The sequence below is a fragment of the Emydura macquarii genome, unplaced genomic scaffold, assembly GCF_026122565.2.
Source record: "Emydura macquarii macquarii isolate MOO-44397 ecotype Brisbane River unplaced genomic scaffold, CSIRO-AGI_Emac_v2 contig_1451, whole genome shotgun sequence".
In the NCBI taxonomy this organism is placed as follows: Eukaryota; Metazoa; Chordata; order Testudines; family Chelidae; genus Emydura; species Emydura macquarii.
In genome coordinates, this window is record NW_027131588.1 from 16,206,749 (window position 1) to 16,224,025 (window position 17,277).

Below are 17,277 nucleotides of genomic sequence, written 5' to 3' on the forward strand. Positions count from 1 at the left end.
AAAATCAGGCCTTTCATTTAAAAAAAAATATATATATATACATCATGTATAAAAATTACATACACGTGTGTCCACACCCTTTCTGCAGAGATGTATTACAATGCCATGTTTATAATTATAATTATAATTGCACATGGCAATTAAACCTTTACACACACACACACACACACACACACACACACACACACACACACACACGCAAAAGCCAATGCTTTGATACTCGAGTGACCAACACTATAAAAATCTAAGACAGCTATGTAGACAGAAAGACCTCTTTTAAGCCATGCAGTGCACACCCATATCTACAGCGACTGGCATCTTAACATTGTGTATAATAAATAACAGCATTTCATAACAATACACATGCATACCATTCTGCCTCTATGCTACCTAAGCCATTTCAGTAACAATGTCCTGTGTGTGAGAAAGACACAGGATGAGGAACAGGCAGGACATGATTAGCTGGAAGAGATAGGAACCGGCAGTGAAAGCTGCTGTATGTCGGAGCAGGTTCTTCCCAGCTTCCAGATGTGTGATCTGCATGTCTAATAATGAATATATTTAGTCAATCCATCATTTCTGGCATCATTCCCTTACCTTGAAATGCTGCAGTTGAAGTATCTGGTCCTCAAGCTGTTGTCTCTTGCCTTCTATTTCTGTCTGCCTTTTCCTTTTTTCCTTGGGAAAATAAAGAGAGCACGTCAGAGCGATGGGTGCCTAAAGGACTGCAGATTCTTAAAAGAGAATTTCAGCAGCCAAGCACATCTGTACAGATGTCACCAATGCCATCCACACAGACATTTCACCTGCTTCTCTGGCTGTGGGTATGCAAATGACATCCTCAGAACATGTCAGCTAAGGACTAGCTACTTGTTCACTGAGCAGGAGAAATTCTCCTCACTCACATGCAGCCATAGGAGCAGCAACTGAGAGCACAGTCCCAGAGGGGGGAAAAAAACTGGGCATGCTAGCTAACAATGGACTTAGAGGAACACAGATACCTTTGTATGTATTTACCTATACGCTACAAGGACAAAATTAATGCTTGCTCGGTGCAAAGAACAACAATAACAGTGTAAAGAAAGTGCGCAACTGCGAAACTGATAAAAGAGGCATAATGTTAAGATTACAGACCACATCCTTCTCCCACTGAAGTCGGTGATAAGACTCCACCTGAGTTCAATGGGAACAGCATCTCTTCAAAGTGCTGGGTAACCCACCAGTCAGTTTCCGCGCTGAGTCGTTTAAAACACAAACGAACAATATGTCTTTTATGCAACTGGCACTAATTGGCACCCTTCTTGGCAACCTTAACAGAGAAAGTCTAGGTTTGAGTTGACTAAACCACTTTCTCTCCCCTAAAAGGGTTTCTTGGTGGCAGAGTTAGTCCAATACTGAGTGCTTTTCAAAATCCCACTCACCGAGGCCCTGGCGCTTTAGCTGGTCTCAGGGGCGTAGCCAGAACTATTTTGGCAGGGCCTGTGGTCGACATGGGCGGGCATTAGTTCAACCGGCCAAAAAACAAACGCTTCCCAAACTTCCGACTTCTGGCCACGTGAGCAGAAGCCGGAAGTTCGGGAAGTGACCAGCCCAGAAACCAAGCTGCCCGATGCTCCAGTTGCCATGGTAGCTTAAGGGGAGTATAGGCAGCAGAACTTCTGCAACCGATTGGGTGGACTTGCTTTAAAAGTGGGTGGGCCAAGGCCCACCCAGACCCACCCGTAGCTATGCCACTGGCTGGTCCATAGATACAACGCCCACTTCATCAGGCAGTGGATCCTTCCCTCCCCCTGCAGCAAGGGAATATCGGCCTCCTCTCTCAACCCCTTGCTGTTGCGAGGCAGCCACTGTTGCCTCTTCCAGCTTTCCCTCACACTATCGATGGAAAGAGGCAATTGGCCATTTCTTCTGCCCCTCCTTCCACCTGGCTGAACCTGGTTGCTGGCCTGAGAGCAGTTCCCTCTTTGAAAATAGGTTGGGCAATGGCGAAATTGTGAGGAGATGGATGCGGAAAGACACAAATGCCAAAAAACCAATTTTTACTGGATCTGTTTTTTCACATCCCTCCCGCTGTGAAGCCGTATGTATTAGTTACCATGAGCCCAACTTTAAAAATCTTACAGGAAGCCATAAAAACCTTTAAAAGTGACCTCAAGTAGGTTTTCTATACAAAAAATTCACAGCTTTGTATCTGGGGGCTTTGCAGTGATAGACACCAGTTCTGGGTGTCCCACTGAGATGCTGGAAATTCTCCTCTTTCCGAAGATTTGCACCTACCATTTCTAGCCCTTCAGGCATGTACACAAAAGATGTCACTTGTCCAGGGACTGAATCTCACTCATTGTGGGCCTTTGACAGAGGTAATTTTGAGGGAAAATTCCATATTTAAATGGTGGAGGTGAAAATATTTTTATAAGAGTTTGATTAAAAAAATGGAAGCTGCCTGTAATGACACAGGGGTTTGAGATATAAAAACAAATCATGAGAGAGCTGAATTAATGAAGAGAGGGCAGATAAGGTGGTCAAATAATCATGAAAAATATATGTGACTTTGTAATTTATTACATACGTATCTCCTCCATATACTTAGTGCATTTTACATACACACAAACACACACACAAACTAAAATATGTTAGTATATTAGGGCTGGTCAAAATTTTTCTGAATTTTTTTTTGATGGAAAACTGGGTTTTTGACTAAATGAAATTTCTGGAAAGGTGCCTTGCGTAGTGCAGAAAATTAAAATTTTTCATCGAAAAACCAAACACCAAATCAAAATACTTCATTTTATGGGATATCTTGCTGTGATGCCTCATGAGAGTTGTAGTTTGTTTTCCTTCCATCCCCATTCTCCTCTATGATCTGGGCACCCCGAAGTGGACTATATCTCTCAAGATGCACCATGGCCAGGAATTCCCAGGATGCAACTGCCTCCCCTCACAATGGAAAGTAAGGTGCATCATGGGAGAGGGAGTCCAGCCTACAGATGCAATTTGGAGCATGTGGCAGTCGAAGTAAAACTCCCATGAGGCACAGCAGTGGGATATCCAAATTGTAATATTTACAATTATGGCTGAAAAAATGTTGGTTTCTGACTTTTTCACTGAAAAGTAAACATTTTTAACAGTAAAAAAGCTGATCAGTGGTAGAGTATACACACACCAGCATTATTTATAATAATGTATATGACATCATAAAAGAGGGAGGATCTGATTCCTATTTACGCAGGTCTGGTAATGTAAAGGAGCCTTAAAGTGAGTGTAAATGTAATTTACAGCCAGCATAAGGCTCCTTTATTTTGCGAGCACAATATAAAAAGGTCTTAGTGTAAATTAGAGTAGAAATAAAGGGAGGTAATTAGGGGGGAGGGAATTTCCAGCATACCAAGTATCTGTTTGGAGACTTTCCTGAACAATGAGATTTGTCAGGCTATGGCATAGTCTTCCAAGAGAAGTGGTGAAAGCCCCACTTTCGAAGCAGTTGGTCAAAGCACTAGAAAACATGTACATACAAATCCTGCCGTGGCAAAGAGATGGACTCAGTAGTCTTTTCCATCTCTAATGAAACAAATACATACTTGCGCAGTGCAGGCTGCTGTATGTACAGATTTTAATTTCATAAACTTTAAATGTTGCAGATATAAAATCTGCACTAAGAAATTTCGCAGCTACGTGATGTGTGGCATGCACAGAAAGCTCGTGTATCCACTTTTGAAAAAAAATGGCCCTTTATACAAAATGATGCCCACTGGAGATTTTTCCTCTTTTGCATTTTTGAATGCTCAGGGGTTACGAGAAGAACAACATTCTTCATGGTCGCTTTCTTACAATTTTGGACTTTTGGAAAATAACATTGTAGCTTCACAGAGCCAGGGATCCATCAGATCCCATTTTATGTTCTTCTGTCTTATGTTTTCTTTTCTAAATGGGCCTGCTTGTCTGTTTGAGATGGTAGATTAAAACGACAAGACCTGCCTCTGTTAATGGCAACAAGACTAATAATAAGGATAATTCCCCCTGTCCTGGTCAAGTGAGTTTCTCCCTGTTCTGATTTGATTTGCGTGGGAGTTTGAATCCTGCTCTCTTGAAACACCATGGGCTAATTTATGAACTACCTACTTCCTCGCACTTAATTGACCTATTATTTTTTATCCATTCCAAAGAAATATGATGTAAATCACCAAGATATTTTCATTGGCTGGTTGTCTCATGCCTTATAATGTCTATGACAAGAGAATCTAATAAAACATAGATAAGATTTTTTTTTTTTTTTTGCAAGAAAGCAAAGCACTTAGAGTATTTTCTCCTCAGGCAACAACAGAGCAAGCACTAAAATACTTGAACTACTTACAAACTAGTGGGCATCTGTGGAATTAAATCAGAATATTAGTCATGTTTCCACTTGTCCGGCTTTCAGTCAGCCTGACTGCATATCTCCTTCACTCGGTCTGTCACTGTGGACCGAGGCTATTGGGTGAGGGATCTCCTGTTAAAAATAATTTTCTTTTTAAGACTGTAGGGCTCACAGGATTGGTAATTGGATATAGGAGACTGTCACCTTTAGGTCACTAGTTCAAATCCAGTCCAGATTGCTCACAGTCAATGAAAGCTGTTACCATAGCATAGCTATTCACTGGTTCACGTGAAATGAATTTTGTGATGTCGGCCCAGTTCCTAGTGGTTGAGCAGGTTTGCACAGCACACAACACACCACTACAGTATATTGCCTTTTCATATAATGTACTTCAGTGATATGGTTAATAGTAAATCATAAAACATTTATAATAAATTTGGTCATAAGTGAATAATATTTAACTATTTTCATTAATGTACATGTTATTAAGGCAATATTCTGTAGTAGTAATATGTAGTCAGTATGGGGAACCCCAGTTCTAACAAAATGCCATAACAGTGAAGTAAAATAAAACTCTCAAATGGCTTGAATACATCAGCAATACACAGACTGCAACTCTGGTTATAAGTCCTTCAATCACATGGCTGAATACTAAAAAATTACTATCAAGCACCAGACTCACCGCTGTGCTCTGCACCTGGTGCTAATCACAAATAGTGAGCAATATGTTCAGTAGGAAGTTTTTTCAGGATTTGTCCTGCACTGAAGATATTGCATGAAATCCTGGCTCCATTGAAGTAAGTGACAAAACTTCCACTGGATTTAATCGGACCCTTAATTATGGCCTTGTTCAGGGCTTCATTGAAGTCAATAGGACTTAAGCACATACTTAAAGTTCAGCATTCACTTACATGCTATATTACTATGTTTCACTAAATATAAAATATCTTTTTCAAGTAGGCCTATTATTTGAACAGATACAATTTACTAAGGTTCTTGGTAATAAGAAAATAAAACACATGCTTTAAACAAGTTTATCTCAGGCAATTGTATTTAAATGGATGTCTCATTTATATTCTATAACTACTATAGAATAAATACTGTATCATTATTTAGGTCAGTAGAGTTAACTCTAATATCTTTTTTGATGGGATTACAAGATTAGCTGATAAAGGTAATAATGTTAACATAATATACTTAGACTTCTGTAAGACATTTGACTTTGTACCACATGACAATTTGATTAAAAAAACTTTTTCAATATAAAATTAATGTGGCATACATTAAATGGATTAAAAATTGGCTAACTGATAGGTCGCCAAAATGTAATTGAAAATGGGAAATCATCATCAAATTGGTTTGCTACCAGTGGGGTCCGGAAGGGATCACTATGCCATTTAACATTTTTATCAGAAAGAAAGATGGAGAAAGCATAAAACCATCAGTGATTAAGTTTGGAGATGACAAAAAAATTGGGGGAGTGGTAAATAATGAAGAGGACAGGTCACTAATTCCAAGCAATATGAATAGATTGGTAAACTGCGCGCAAGCAAACAATATGTGTTTTAATACAGCTAAATGCAAACGTGTACACATATGAAAAAAAGAATGCCGGCCAACTTGCAGAATGGAGAATTCTAACCTAGAAAATAGTGACAGAAACAGTTTGCAGGTTATGGTGGATAATTAGTTGAACGTGAGCTCCCAGTGACATTGTAGCCCAAACAGCTAACGTGATCCTGGGATGCATAAACAGGGGAATCTTGAGCAGGAGAGTAGAGAGTTTATTTTACCCCTATATTTGGCACTAGTGAGATTGCTGCTGGAATACTGTGTCCAGTTCTGGTGTGCACAGTTCAAGAAGGATGTTGATAAATTGGGGAGGATTCAGAGAAGAGCCATGAGAAAGATTAAAGGATTAGAAAACGTGTCTTACAGTGACAAATGCAAGGAGCTCAATCTATTTAGTTTACCAAAGAGAAGTTTATGGGGTGACTTGATTACAGTCTGTAAATATCTACAGGGGGAACAAATATTTCATAATGGGTTCTTCAATCTAACAAAGAAAGGTCTAACACAACAGTCCAATGTGTAGAAGCTGAATCTAGACAAATTCAGACTGGAAATAATGTATAAATTCTTAATGGTGAGAGTAATTATCCATTGGAACAATTTAACAAGAGTCATGGTGGATTCTCCATCACTGACAATTTATAAATCAAGATTTGATGTTTTTCTAGATCTGTTCTAGGAATTATTTTAGGAAGTTCTGCGGCCTGTGTTATACAGGAGGTCAGACTAGATGATCACAATGGTCCCTTCTGGCTTTGGTATTTGTGAATTACCTGCCATAAATAACCTCCTACCATTGTTCCTAATAACGGTCTCTTCTTCTTTCTGGATTAGAATGCTCAGAGACTAAAGCACAGGGCATTGCTGGATGGAAATATGGTAGTTGCCGAGGCATTTAGTTGTGTACAATGTTTCTGACAAATGGTGAGCACACTGCAACACACTTCACCAATTACTGGAATTCTCCAATCAGTGGCAGGATTGGCAGTTTTAGAATCAAGCAGTTTTACTATGATTGTTTCAAACTATGATTCTTGGGAACCACAGGCAGCATACTGACTGCATGAAACCAAAGGGACAGACTTTAAGTACGCAAGCTTGTTCAAAGGGTTAGCATCAAAATTATGAAAACCAATGGCTCTGATGTGAAACCAGGTGAAACTTGGTGGATTTGAGGAGTTTTGCTCAGAAACTTTACTCAAAACTCAAAGTGAAACTTGTGAACATGTGGTTCCACATGAATTGGAATGGAAAGAAATGTTCACATAAACTCCAGGCAAAGCAAAACTGCTGGGTTTTGCACAGCAGTGATATTTTCCTACCTCAGCCAGCAGAGAAATAAAAAGTATGGGAAAAGCAGTCAAAATTGTCAAATGACCCCATACAGTCAGTTACAGAGGTTGCTCTAAGCCAGTGATTTTCAAACTTTTTAGGCTGCATACCCCTTTCCAAATAATGTAGTCTACCGCATACCCTCATCTGAGATATGCAGAAGCGATGGGGGTGAAGGTGGGGGTCACGCACAGATTTCTGCCTTCCATTTAGCATCAGCTTCTATAGGTTTTCAAACTGTGTGCCTTACCTCAGCGGGATTTCCAGCCTATCTCGGTTGGGGGGGTGCAACCAAAAATAATGCAAAAGGGGGGCTCAACTCAAAAAGCTTGAAATTGGCCCGCTGAGGTGAGTCAGGAAGTGGAGGTGATGCTCCCGCCCTGAACCCCGCATTGCATCACTGCTCACCCTCCATGCCACCCCCTGAATGTTCCTCCACCTCCCCAGGGGGGCGTGCCCCACAGTTTGAACATCTCTGCTCTAACCCCATCTCGTGCCATTTAGTGGACCTTGTCTGTAGCTTTAGGAAGTACAGAGGTAACAGGAAACAGGTTTGAGAGAGAGATGAAGAAAATACGGACGTTCAGTCCAGTTACATTGTGATGTGATACTTAAACAAAAGCATTTCCCTGAAAGCTCAGATTCTCTGCTTCTTCAAGAATACAACACCCAGCAAGAGATAGATTCCCCTAAATGAGAGCTCGGCCTAACCAAAAACTCTGGATCTAAATACATCCTGAACGTTTGGGATCTAGAATCAGATTCACGCTTTGGAGCCCTATCGCTACCTAGAATAATGAAACAAACGGCAAAGTTAGTGCATTCATTTACTTACTCACATATACAAATTAGTTCTTAGAAAAAAAGAAGTCGCCTGAATGGTGGGGTGACACCTGTTGCCTCTATATTTCATTTTCATAAAGCAGATTTCAAGACTTAGGCCAAAATGTTCATACTTCAGTGCTAAAAGTCAGGTACCTAAATAAAAGTGGCATAGCTTCTTGCGCTTCAGTGAGGGGGAACAGGAGCTCAGCACCTGTAAAAATGAAGGCACTTTTATTTAGGTGCCTAAATATGGATTGAGATCACTAAATTTAAGCTCTCAAGTATGAAAACATTGGCTTTAGTGCCTAATTGTGTTCTGAGCGTGACCCCACAGTAAATCCACTGAAGTCATTGGATTTGGGTGGCTATAGAAGAGGGAGGGCCTCATAGGCATTCAGCTCACCGGGCCACGTGGTTGGGGTGTGTCAGCTTAGTGCTAGATTGATCAATTAGACGCTGCCCTGAATAAGGGCTCCCCAGTCACAATTTCTTCCCTGCCCCACCTCATTACCTGGGGCTGGGGCAGCCGGTTACAACAACCCCTTGAACGGGTTCAGCTTACTTCTCTCCTCACACTGGGCCAGCTCTGCATGACCCCATCCGTTTCCTGCCCCCTTCTGCTCCTCCATGCCTGTTTGCTCCCAGAGGGAAATATTCACAGTTCAGGGCCTGGGCTCTAGACTATGCCTGAACACCCGGCCCAGGGAGGTCTCACTAGGCCGAGTTGTGGCGCGGTTGGAGCCTCACTCCCCACCTTTACTCCCCAGCCCGGCCACCTAAGACAGAGGTGCAATTTCAAGTCCACAGAACTAAGTCTCTGTACGCTGCTCCCACTGACTTCGGGGGGGGGAATGGTGCGCCTGAATCCAACAACAAAGAGTGGCTCATAATCAGAGAGGTTGAGAAGAAGGTGAAAAAATGTTGCCGTGAGCTTGAGTGGCGTACCGAGGGGGGTGGGAGGGGGCCATGACACCCTGGGTGCCAGCTGGGGGTGGGGGGTGGGGGGGGCACCAGCTGGGTCCCTGGAGAAAGAGCTGCCCCCCCGGCTGATGCAGGCGGCCAGGGGCTGCTTGGCTTTACTGGCAGCCGAGAACCCCTGCTATGCACTGGGTGCAAGGAGGGAGCCGTGGAGACCCCGGCCACGCAGGGGCAGGCAGCCACAGGCAGGGTTCTGGGGCAGAGCCCCTCCCCAACCGCCGGGCAGCTCAGGGGCATCTGCTCCTGTCACTTCCATTCCCCACTGCACCCACCACCCCCACAGTGGGAGGGAGTGGGGGAGAGTGGGAAACAGGCCCGTAGAATACCCCTCCCTCCCAAAGGGTGCTGCCACCACTGCCGCCAACGGGGGGCACAAATGTAAGTAGTGGCCCCCGAGTGCCGGAGACCTGCAGTACGCCACTGGTGAGCTTTGATCTCAACCTCACTGGCAGGAATCACGCCACAGCAAACTTGCAGCCCGATGCTCTGAGGATTAGTAAATCCCGGTGCACAGATCTCCCATTGCTTCAGCACTGCAATAAGCTAACGAGTTAAGGAGGGGCAGGTGGAAGGGGGAGGAACTGACTGTCTGTTGTGCTAATGGGAAATAAATGCACAAAAAAATGGCATGAGCAAAAGAAAATTACAATGCAGGGTATTTTGCTGACAAGTACAGAAAGTAATTGCAGAGAAATATGTTCAAACAGCCACGTACGTTTCTTCAGCAAGACATTATTTTCTCTACCAACCACAGTAGGTGGATATTATTCCCTGTATATTTAGGACCATGTAAATTTTAGGGCAGCAAAAGAAGGATTCTGACTGTTTTTGGTTTTTTTTTTCCCCTGGTTCAGGGGCATTCTGCATTTTGGAAGCAAGAGACCATCTGTGATTGTGCTAATGACTGCACTGAGCTCAATCCCAGTGAAACTACCCTTCATGGAAACCCGGGCTCTGTTACAAATTAAAACCTCTCTGATTTTTCCCCCCCACCAGCAAAGCACTTTGAAGAACACAGTCTTCATTGTGGTGACAACTTCATCAGCTATTTTACAGTGAAATCAAATCTGGAGATTTTTTTTTCTTGTGCTCCTACGCTCAGTGCTAGCATTTCACTGGACAAAAAAAAAAAAAAAATACTGGCAACCAAGCCTTTTTTTTTTTTTTTTTTTTAACTGTTTGGTTTGCTCATTCTCTACTGTGTGTTTCATTCCCACATGGCTGATCCTTTTATTTTCCTGTTGTATTTCAGGAGTGGGGACACTATAATTACAAGCAACTATCTCTACTAGTTACAACAATGCAGCCTAGTACTGGATGCTCCTTGTAAACTGTGACTCAAAACGTCTTCTGCAATTGTAAACAGAATACAATGGAAATTACAGCACGGGCGGGAGGGAGGTGGGGGGAGGGAATTGAAGATGTGCCATTAGCGGAATAGAATAAACATTCCTCAATGGTTAATGGTTGGTAGCAAGATGCCTGCTGCTACTTTCGAATAATCAACGCCCACTCCCTAAAATAAATGTATTCTACCTGCTGTAAATACAAGAATGTGCATCTCTCAACGCACTGCCGAGTACATCAGACCGTATCACATGATGTGCGCTGACATGACTGCACTTGGTGCAAATCTCAGAGTTATGGGTAGCAGTATAATGCCTACAACTGCAAGGTAGGGGTTTGTTCTGGGTCTAATGCTTCCATCAGCGTGTAATAGGAGATATCTCAGAACAAGGTGACAAACACTTTGAAAGCTGGTCGAGTTTCCACCCTGCTCCAAACAGAGCATGTACGTTCTCTGTATTATCCATGCTTACTGCTCTCCTGGGGGTTTGAGTTTATTTGTAATTCAATCAACAATGACAAAACAAACAGCCTGAGTTTTTCCACCTCGCTTTGCTCTTAGAATTTTCCAGCAGCTTTCCACCCCGTCCTAGACCCCAATCCACTCTGCCTGGAGAGACACTCCAGCATCACTTACACCAGTACCTTGGTCGGCTCCTGCCAGACTAAGCTAGCAGTCCTTACTCTGAATCTTTATACGGAGTTGCAGCACTCGCAGTTCCGTAAGCCCTGAACTCCTGTCAGGGGTCCTAAACACTAGCACCCTGTTACACCCTTATAATGCACTTACCTCCAGATAGTCTTCGAGAACAAAATCCAGATTTGCATCTGGATTTCAAACACCTGGAAGTTCAGGGCGATTGGGGTCTGAGCGCAGCCCCACACCCAACTGGAGTGGACATTCTGGCTACCCTATCTGTAGTGGCCTTGGGGTTGGAGGGAAGGATGCAGGGAGCCCCTATCCCTAAACTACCTACAGGAAACAGCTACAGTAAAGATGTCGATGCTTATTCTTCCTGGGTCAAACTGTTTTATTACTGTTATTTATTGGTATCACATTTAATGCCTAGAGGCCCCACCCGAGAAAACACTCCATTGTGCTAGGTGCTGTACAAACACAGTGAGAGAAAGTCCCTGCCCCAAACAGCTTACGTTCCAAACAGACCATGAGTGAGAGAAAAGCAGGTGCAATTCTACAGGTGAGGTTGGTCTGCAGAGCCCAATAGCAAGGGCCAGGATTGCTCCATGCAGTGGTCAGGTACCCCAGATGGGGTATGCCTGGGCAGTTTGGGGGCATAGCCATCAGCGTTCACACTACATCTGTGGGACAGAAGTCACAACTGCCTTGGCTGTAACCCACCTAAATGAGAGGGGTTACTTCCAATGGCCCTGTCCCCCCGCCTTTTCACAGTCCACAGCTATTTTCTTGAGTGGTGGGCGGTAAAGGAGAGAATGGACACAACAGACCATATAGCTACTGCTGAACTGTCCCATCCCTCCCAGCTGAACTGGGACATTGGCTTGGAGGGATGGAGTTCCCTTTTGGAGCCACACCAGACAGCCGGCTAGCTGCTGTACAGAGGGCATGCCTGAATATGCTGCTCTTCGGCATGGAATAGACTCACTCTGTAGGGACGGACTCCAGCAAGGAAGCAACCAGGGATGTCTGGGAAAATCAAGGCAGCCTGAAAGCCACAAAAGAACGGTGTCTCTGATCTACAGAACAGGTTCCTGTTAGAGGCAATACTGATTCATCCAGAGAAAGCAGTATTCGGCGGGTAGAAGCAGAGCCAGAAATATGTGTCTGCACTTACTGCCCTCCTGAACCCAGTTTGTCCAGCAGGGAGGACAGTGGCAGAACAGCTGGTTGCCTACAGACATACTCCAGGAACTGGGTTGAAGGATTTAAAGGAATTCGACCGAATTGAGAGACTTCCATTTAAAAAAAAGGGAACTTCCTTTAACAGAACGTTATGATTCCACAACCACTAGAATTGCTCCACTCACTGGAATCGGATCGCTTGAGTGGATCCATCATTCCTATGCAAGACAGCAATTCACCTTCAACATCGGAGAAATATATGGATACAACCGACCGTTTGCATGTTGAGCTTGTACAATTTAGTCACATATCTTAGACTGGCACCAAATAGGTTATTGAGGGCGTTGCCCATGCATGTGCATGATCTGTTAAGACTTTCTTAAGTAAATTAATGCGTGTTTGTGTGTGTGCATTTGTTAAGAAGTATCACACTAGATGTTATTTTGTGTTAAGACCTATAGTAGTATTAGCCACCAAAGCAACAGGCTGTTCAGAGACTTGAACTCTTACACAGTCTTCAGTGCAGCTGAGTCAGCCACATCAGTTGCCCAGCCTACTATGGGTAGACATGCTCCTCACAGAGCCCCAAGGACAGTGTCTCTAGATGCTGGCACTCAGGCAAGTACACCCAGTCCTTACCCACAACCCAGCCCTAGGGTTATACCTGAGGCCGAACAGCGCCAAGCTGCCTACGAGTGGACAAGTTGCTCCCGGACCGCTGGAACAGCTTACAGACTGAAATATGAGATATGATCTGGTTGCCTTTATCCTGTGTAATTAAGATGCTTGGTCACAGTGTCTAACCCACATCGTACACTGGAAGAATGACCACTTAATTAAAATCACCACCCATCTTAAACAAATAAAAGGATGGCCTTGCTCCCAGAACAACAGCTCCGAATAAAAAGTGATGAATACGGGAAGGCATTTCCTTTTGAAAAGTTGCTTCGCTGGCACTTTTGAAAAGCAACATAATTAACAAGGGTTTCACTGAAAAGCCTGGGTGAGAATCTTAGCGTGAATTCCTGGTCCCACTGAAAAGACTCCTATTGATGTCAGTGGAACCAGGATTCCACCTTCATCCTGATAACTAGGGCTGAGTGAAATGATTATGACCAAACAAAACCCAGCTTGAGTCTCTGTCCAAACCAAACTAACCCCTTAGTAAATGGAAAATTCAGATGACTTTAAGGGCTCGTCTACACGGTAAGCTACTGCACGGCAAGCCAGAAAATCTACAGCACACCAGCTTGCCGTACAGGAACCTTCCACACAGACACTGTTGCAGTGCAGAGAAGGTCCTGGAATGCGGCTTGATACTCTGCTGTAGACAAGTCCTCCAATAGAGTTTTTTCTCTTTCTAGTGGGTCCTGAACATGGATGTACTTAAACATCACAAGACAGAACCTTTGAAGACTTTCAGGCCAGATCTGCGGAGCAAAGAACTTAAGTTGGCTTGGGCTGAACATCACAGAAGCATCCAAATATTTGGCTTCTATTCAGTTGCCAGACTTCTGAATCTAGAGAGATTATGGCTGAGGGGATCTGGCCTCTCCAAGGAGATCGGATGAATTCACGGATGGAATGTCTTTAGGAAACATTGCAAAACCTTCTGCTTTGAAAAAGCCTTTCTATCATAACAATAACAATCACAACATTGACACCCCTTTTATCCCTAAATGTTTATCAACTCCCTCCACTACAACCCCCGCCCAAAATAAATAAAAACAAAAATCCTACCCCAAGCAGAGTTTTAATCTTGAAAACAGAGACGTACCAGAGATTCCATGAAATCCACTAGGGATCATGCTATTGATATCAATTTTCTGTGGAAGGTGCTCAGACACAAGAAAGATGGACAGTGGTATAAAACCTAACATAGATATGTCCATCATTATTAATAACCCTTACTACTTCTCAAACATGATAGATGAATACATCAGTCTAGTACCTACAATGGGACACCACCAGGTGTATTTGCATTGTTTGTTAACTTTGTCCTTATTTCACCTTAACTAGACCTGGCTGGAAAATGACATTTTCTGAGAATTTTTTTAATAAATAAGAAAGATATTTTGGGATATTTTTTTCAAAATTTTTAGTGGAAATCTTTTGGGGTTTTTTTTTCCATTTTGAAAGAAATGAAAATTTCTGCAAAAGCTTTGGATTTTTTGGAAAAGGTGTTTTTTTTTTTTTTTTTTTTTACTGAAAAACATTTTGATCAGTTCTAACTGTAACCTTTATCTGTACCCTCAGAAAAGGGAATTAGAGAGGAGTGGCGACTGCCCAGTAGGTTGCTTAGACTATGTTTGAAATCTAATTATAACAACCCTCTGTACAGTCACATTTCCACTAATTGGCCAAACTTTATTGTGTCTCTCTGCTGTTGGGAAGGAGAAATATAGGATTTCTTTGGCCTGGGCTTTACTCAGTCATTTTTCGAAAGCTCTGCAGAAAAATGTGTCCAATTTTTTTCTCTTTCATGTCCCCTTGACTCTTGAAATGTCTTTCCCAGTTGCAACATAAAACAATGTAAAGCCCAGTGAAACATCTGAGATTGTATCAAGTGTTTGATCGATTAGAAACAACACACAAAAAGCTGATCTTGTTCTACAAGCTAGATGTTGAGCCTAGTACTATTATAACCATCATGAAGAAGCTTGTGAATCTTAAGACCCTGATTCTGCTGGAGGTGTGGTTGAGTGGTCACTAAGACCTTAAATTGGGTTTGGACTCAGACCTCCAGAGGTGAAATGAACTCACTTCATCCACCTAATCCCTATTAAAATACTGACTCTGGATTGGCGAAAGCAGGGATAAGCATCTACATGGTTGCAACAAGGGGAGATGAGTTTATTTTCCTTCTGTAGCCATTTTGATTGTACCCCCATAAACATCCTCCATGGGTCTGGCTAATCTCCACCGAGGGACAGAAAATAATTGGAAAGAGGAAATGAGAAGAGACCCGCTGCTGCTGAGTGGGTCTATGCTGTTCTGCCCAGTCAGTACTCAGCAATGGCCAGGTATGCTGTAGGGAAACCGGCAGCACTAATTCAGATATTTGACTAGCATCCAGCTTCTTCTTTATATTTTTAAGGTAGCAGTAGAGCAAACTTAAGTGAAGAGAATCATACGTAGAGCTGGACTTTGTGTTTTAATCCTTACAGCCTGGTTGGATTAGCTGACTATTGTAGAGCCACTCAGCTCCACATCAAAGATTTTTTGCAGGAGGCTTCCCCTTTGCTTTCGGATGCGACAGCCTGCTTACTGCCTGAGAGACATTCAAACGCTGACACAGACTAAGCACACTGGATTTCCTGGTGTAATAACAATATTTAGCCGCTGCATTGTGTCGTTTGTATTTGCAAAGTGCTTTACGGACGCTGCCTCACTCTCCACTCCAATGAGATTAACATTGTCCTCATTTCACACATGGGAGAAAAAGCAAGCCAGATTTGCCTAAAACCAAGGAAAGAATCAGTGTGAAAGCCAGGACTAGAACTCAGGATATCCTGGCTCTCAGCCCTGATTAGCTTTTGAAATGTATGACACCAAAGCACTCAGAAACTCAGCGTACAAACAAATCATACATCTGTTTTCATTTCCTTCAAGCAGAATTCTCCCTCCTTATTGGTACCCAACCAAAAACCCTGAAAGTCTAACATAGCCTGAATCATGGGAGGTAGGATTACATGGGATTCCTTTCAGAGTCTATCAGTGCCACTCCATAATCAGCAGACGGGATCACTGTTAAGATCCATGAACCACTGGCTCATATGGGAGCCGAACATGCTGCTCGAAGGTGGTCCAAGGTTCCTGCCTGTCCAGGGAGCAGTAAAGAGAACAGTGCCATGCTACTTGTTAGGTGGGGCTATGCTAAAGAGATGAGCTCTTAATAGGATAGTGGCTATGCTAATAGATGTGTTCAGTCAATTAACATGCCCGGTGTGATCTAGGTGTGTTAAGAAATCTGAGCTCCCCGCTCAGACAGTCAATGAAAGGGGTGTGCTTGTTCTCTAACCATCCTACTTTTGAATGCTTTTGAGTACACTGCAATAAAACACCCATGGCTGGCCTGTGTCAGCTGACTCGAGTTCATAGGGCATGTCCTGCAAGGCTGTATAACTGCAGTATAGACATCCAGGCTCAAGCTGGAGCCCGGGCTCCCGCACCTTTCCCCGTTTACAGGTGCGAGAGGTTGGGCTGCAGCCTGAACATCTACACTGCACCCTGAATCCTGCAAGCCTGAGTCAGCTGACCCAGGCCAACCGCGGGTGTTTCATTGCAGTGTAAACATACCCAAAGAAACAGGAAAATGCATGAGAGGGAGGCACTGCCTAAACTTTCAAAAGCGACTAGTGATCTGGAGTGCGCCGATCTTAGGAAGTATCTAAACAGGGACACTATAAAGAGCTCCGATTTTCAGAGGGCAGGTACTCAGCCCTTCTGTAATTAGGGCCTTTCACGTTGTCTCAAACTGAGCACCTGATAAACATTAGCCACTTTTGTAATGTTGGCCCACACCAACACCCACACATGAAATCCTGACACAAAAGGTGGAGGGCACAGAAAATAAAGGAATAAAATGCTATTTCTTTTGATTAGAGATGGACCCAAACCAAAATCAAGTGTCTAAACCACATCGAGATCCGAATTTAACAGGCTGGACCCATTGTGCTTTTGATTAGGCATTTGAGAAAGAACCAGAAAAGAGAAGCTACATAGCCCAGACTGTAGTAGCTTTTAATACTAACTTTTTATTATTCCCTTATGGATTAATTTCGTCTTAATCCAAACTGATGCCATGTGGGAATTCCACTAGTCAATTCCACTTTGATGGTGTTAGACACTACTCTTCTAATTTAAAAATGGCTGAACAAGCCAGCCCATACAATGCTGGTGATATGCACCCTTATGAGGTCATTAGATGTTCAAAATTAAGACTGGTGAGTGTTTAGATAAGAGTGCCCCTACAAAACCTACTCAAAACTAGAACCTAAATTAGCATAGTTATTAAAGGGTGGTAGTAGAGTGAAGTGAAAATGCT

The 17,277-nt window shown here is 43.1% G+C and overlaps 1 protein-coding gene across 5 annotated transcripts in view; it reads right to left on the bottom strand.

The window, feature by feature from the left end:
- The window catches only part of PALM2AKAP2 (PALM2 and AKAP2 fusion), a 394,465-nt gene that overhangs the window by 277,164 nt on the left and 100,024 nt on the right, over positions 1-17,277 (bottom strand). For all 5 annotated transcript variants that reach the window (XM_067553247.1, XM_067553252.1, XM_067553245.1 and 2 more), the window contains exon 2: positions 598-678. In XM_067553247.1, the coding sequence (XP_067409348.1) occupies positions 598-678 (81 nt within the window). The remainder of the gene's footprint in view (positions 1-597; positions 679-17,277) is intronic.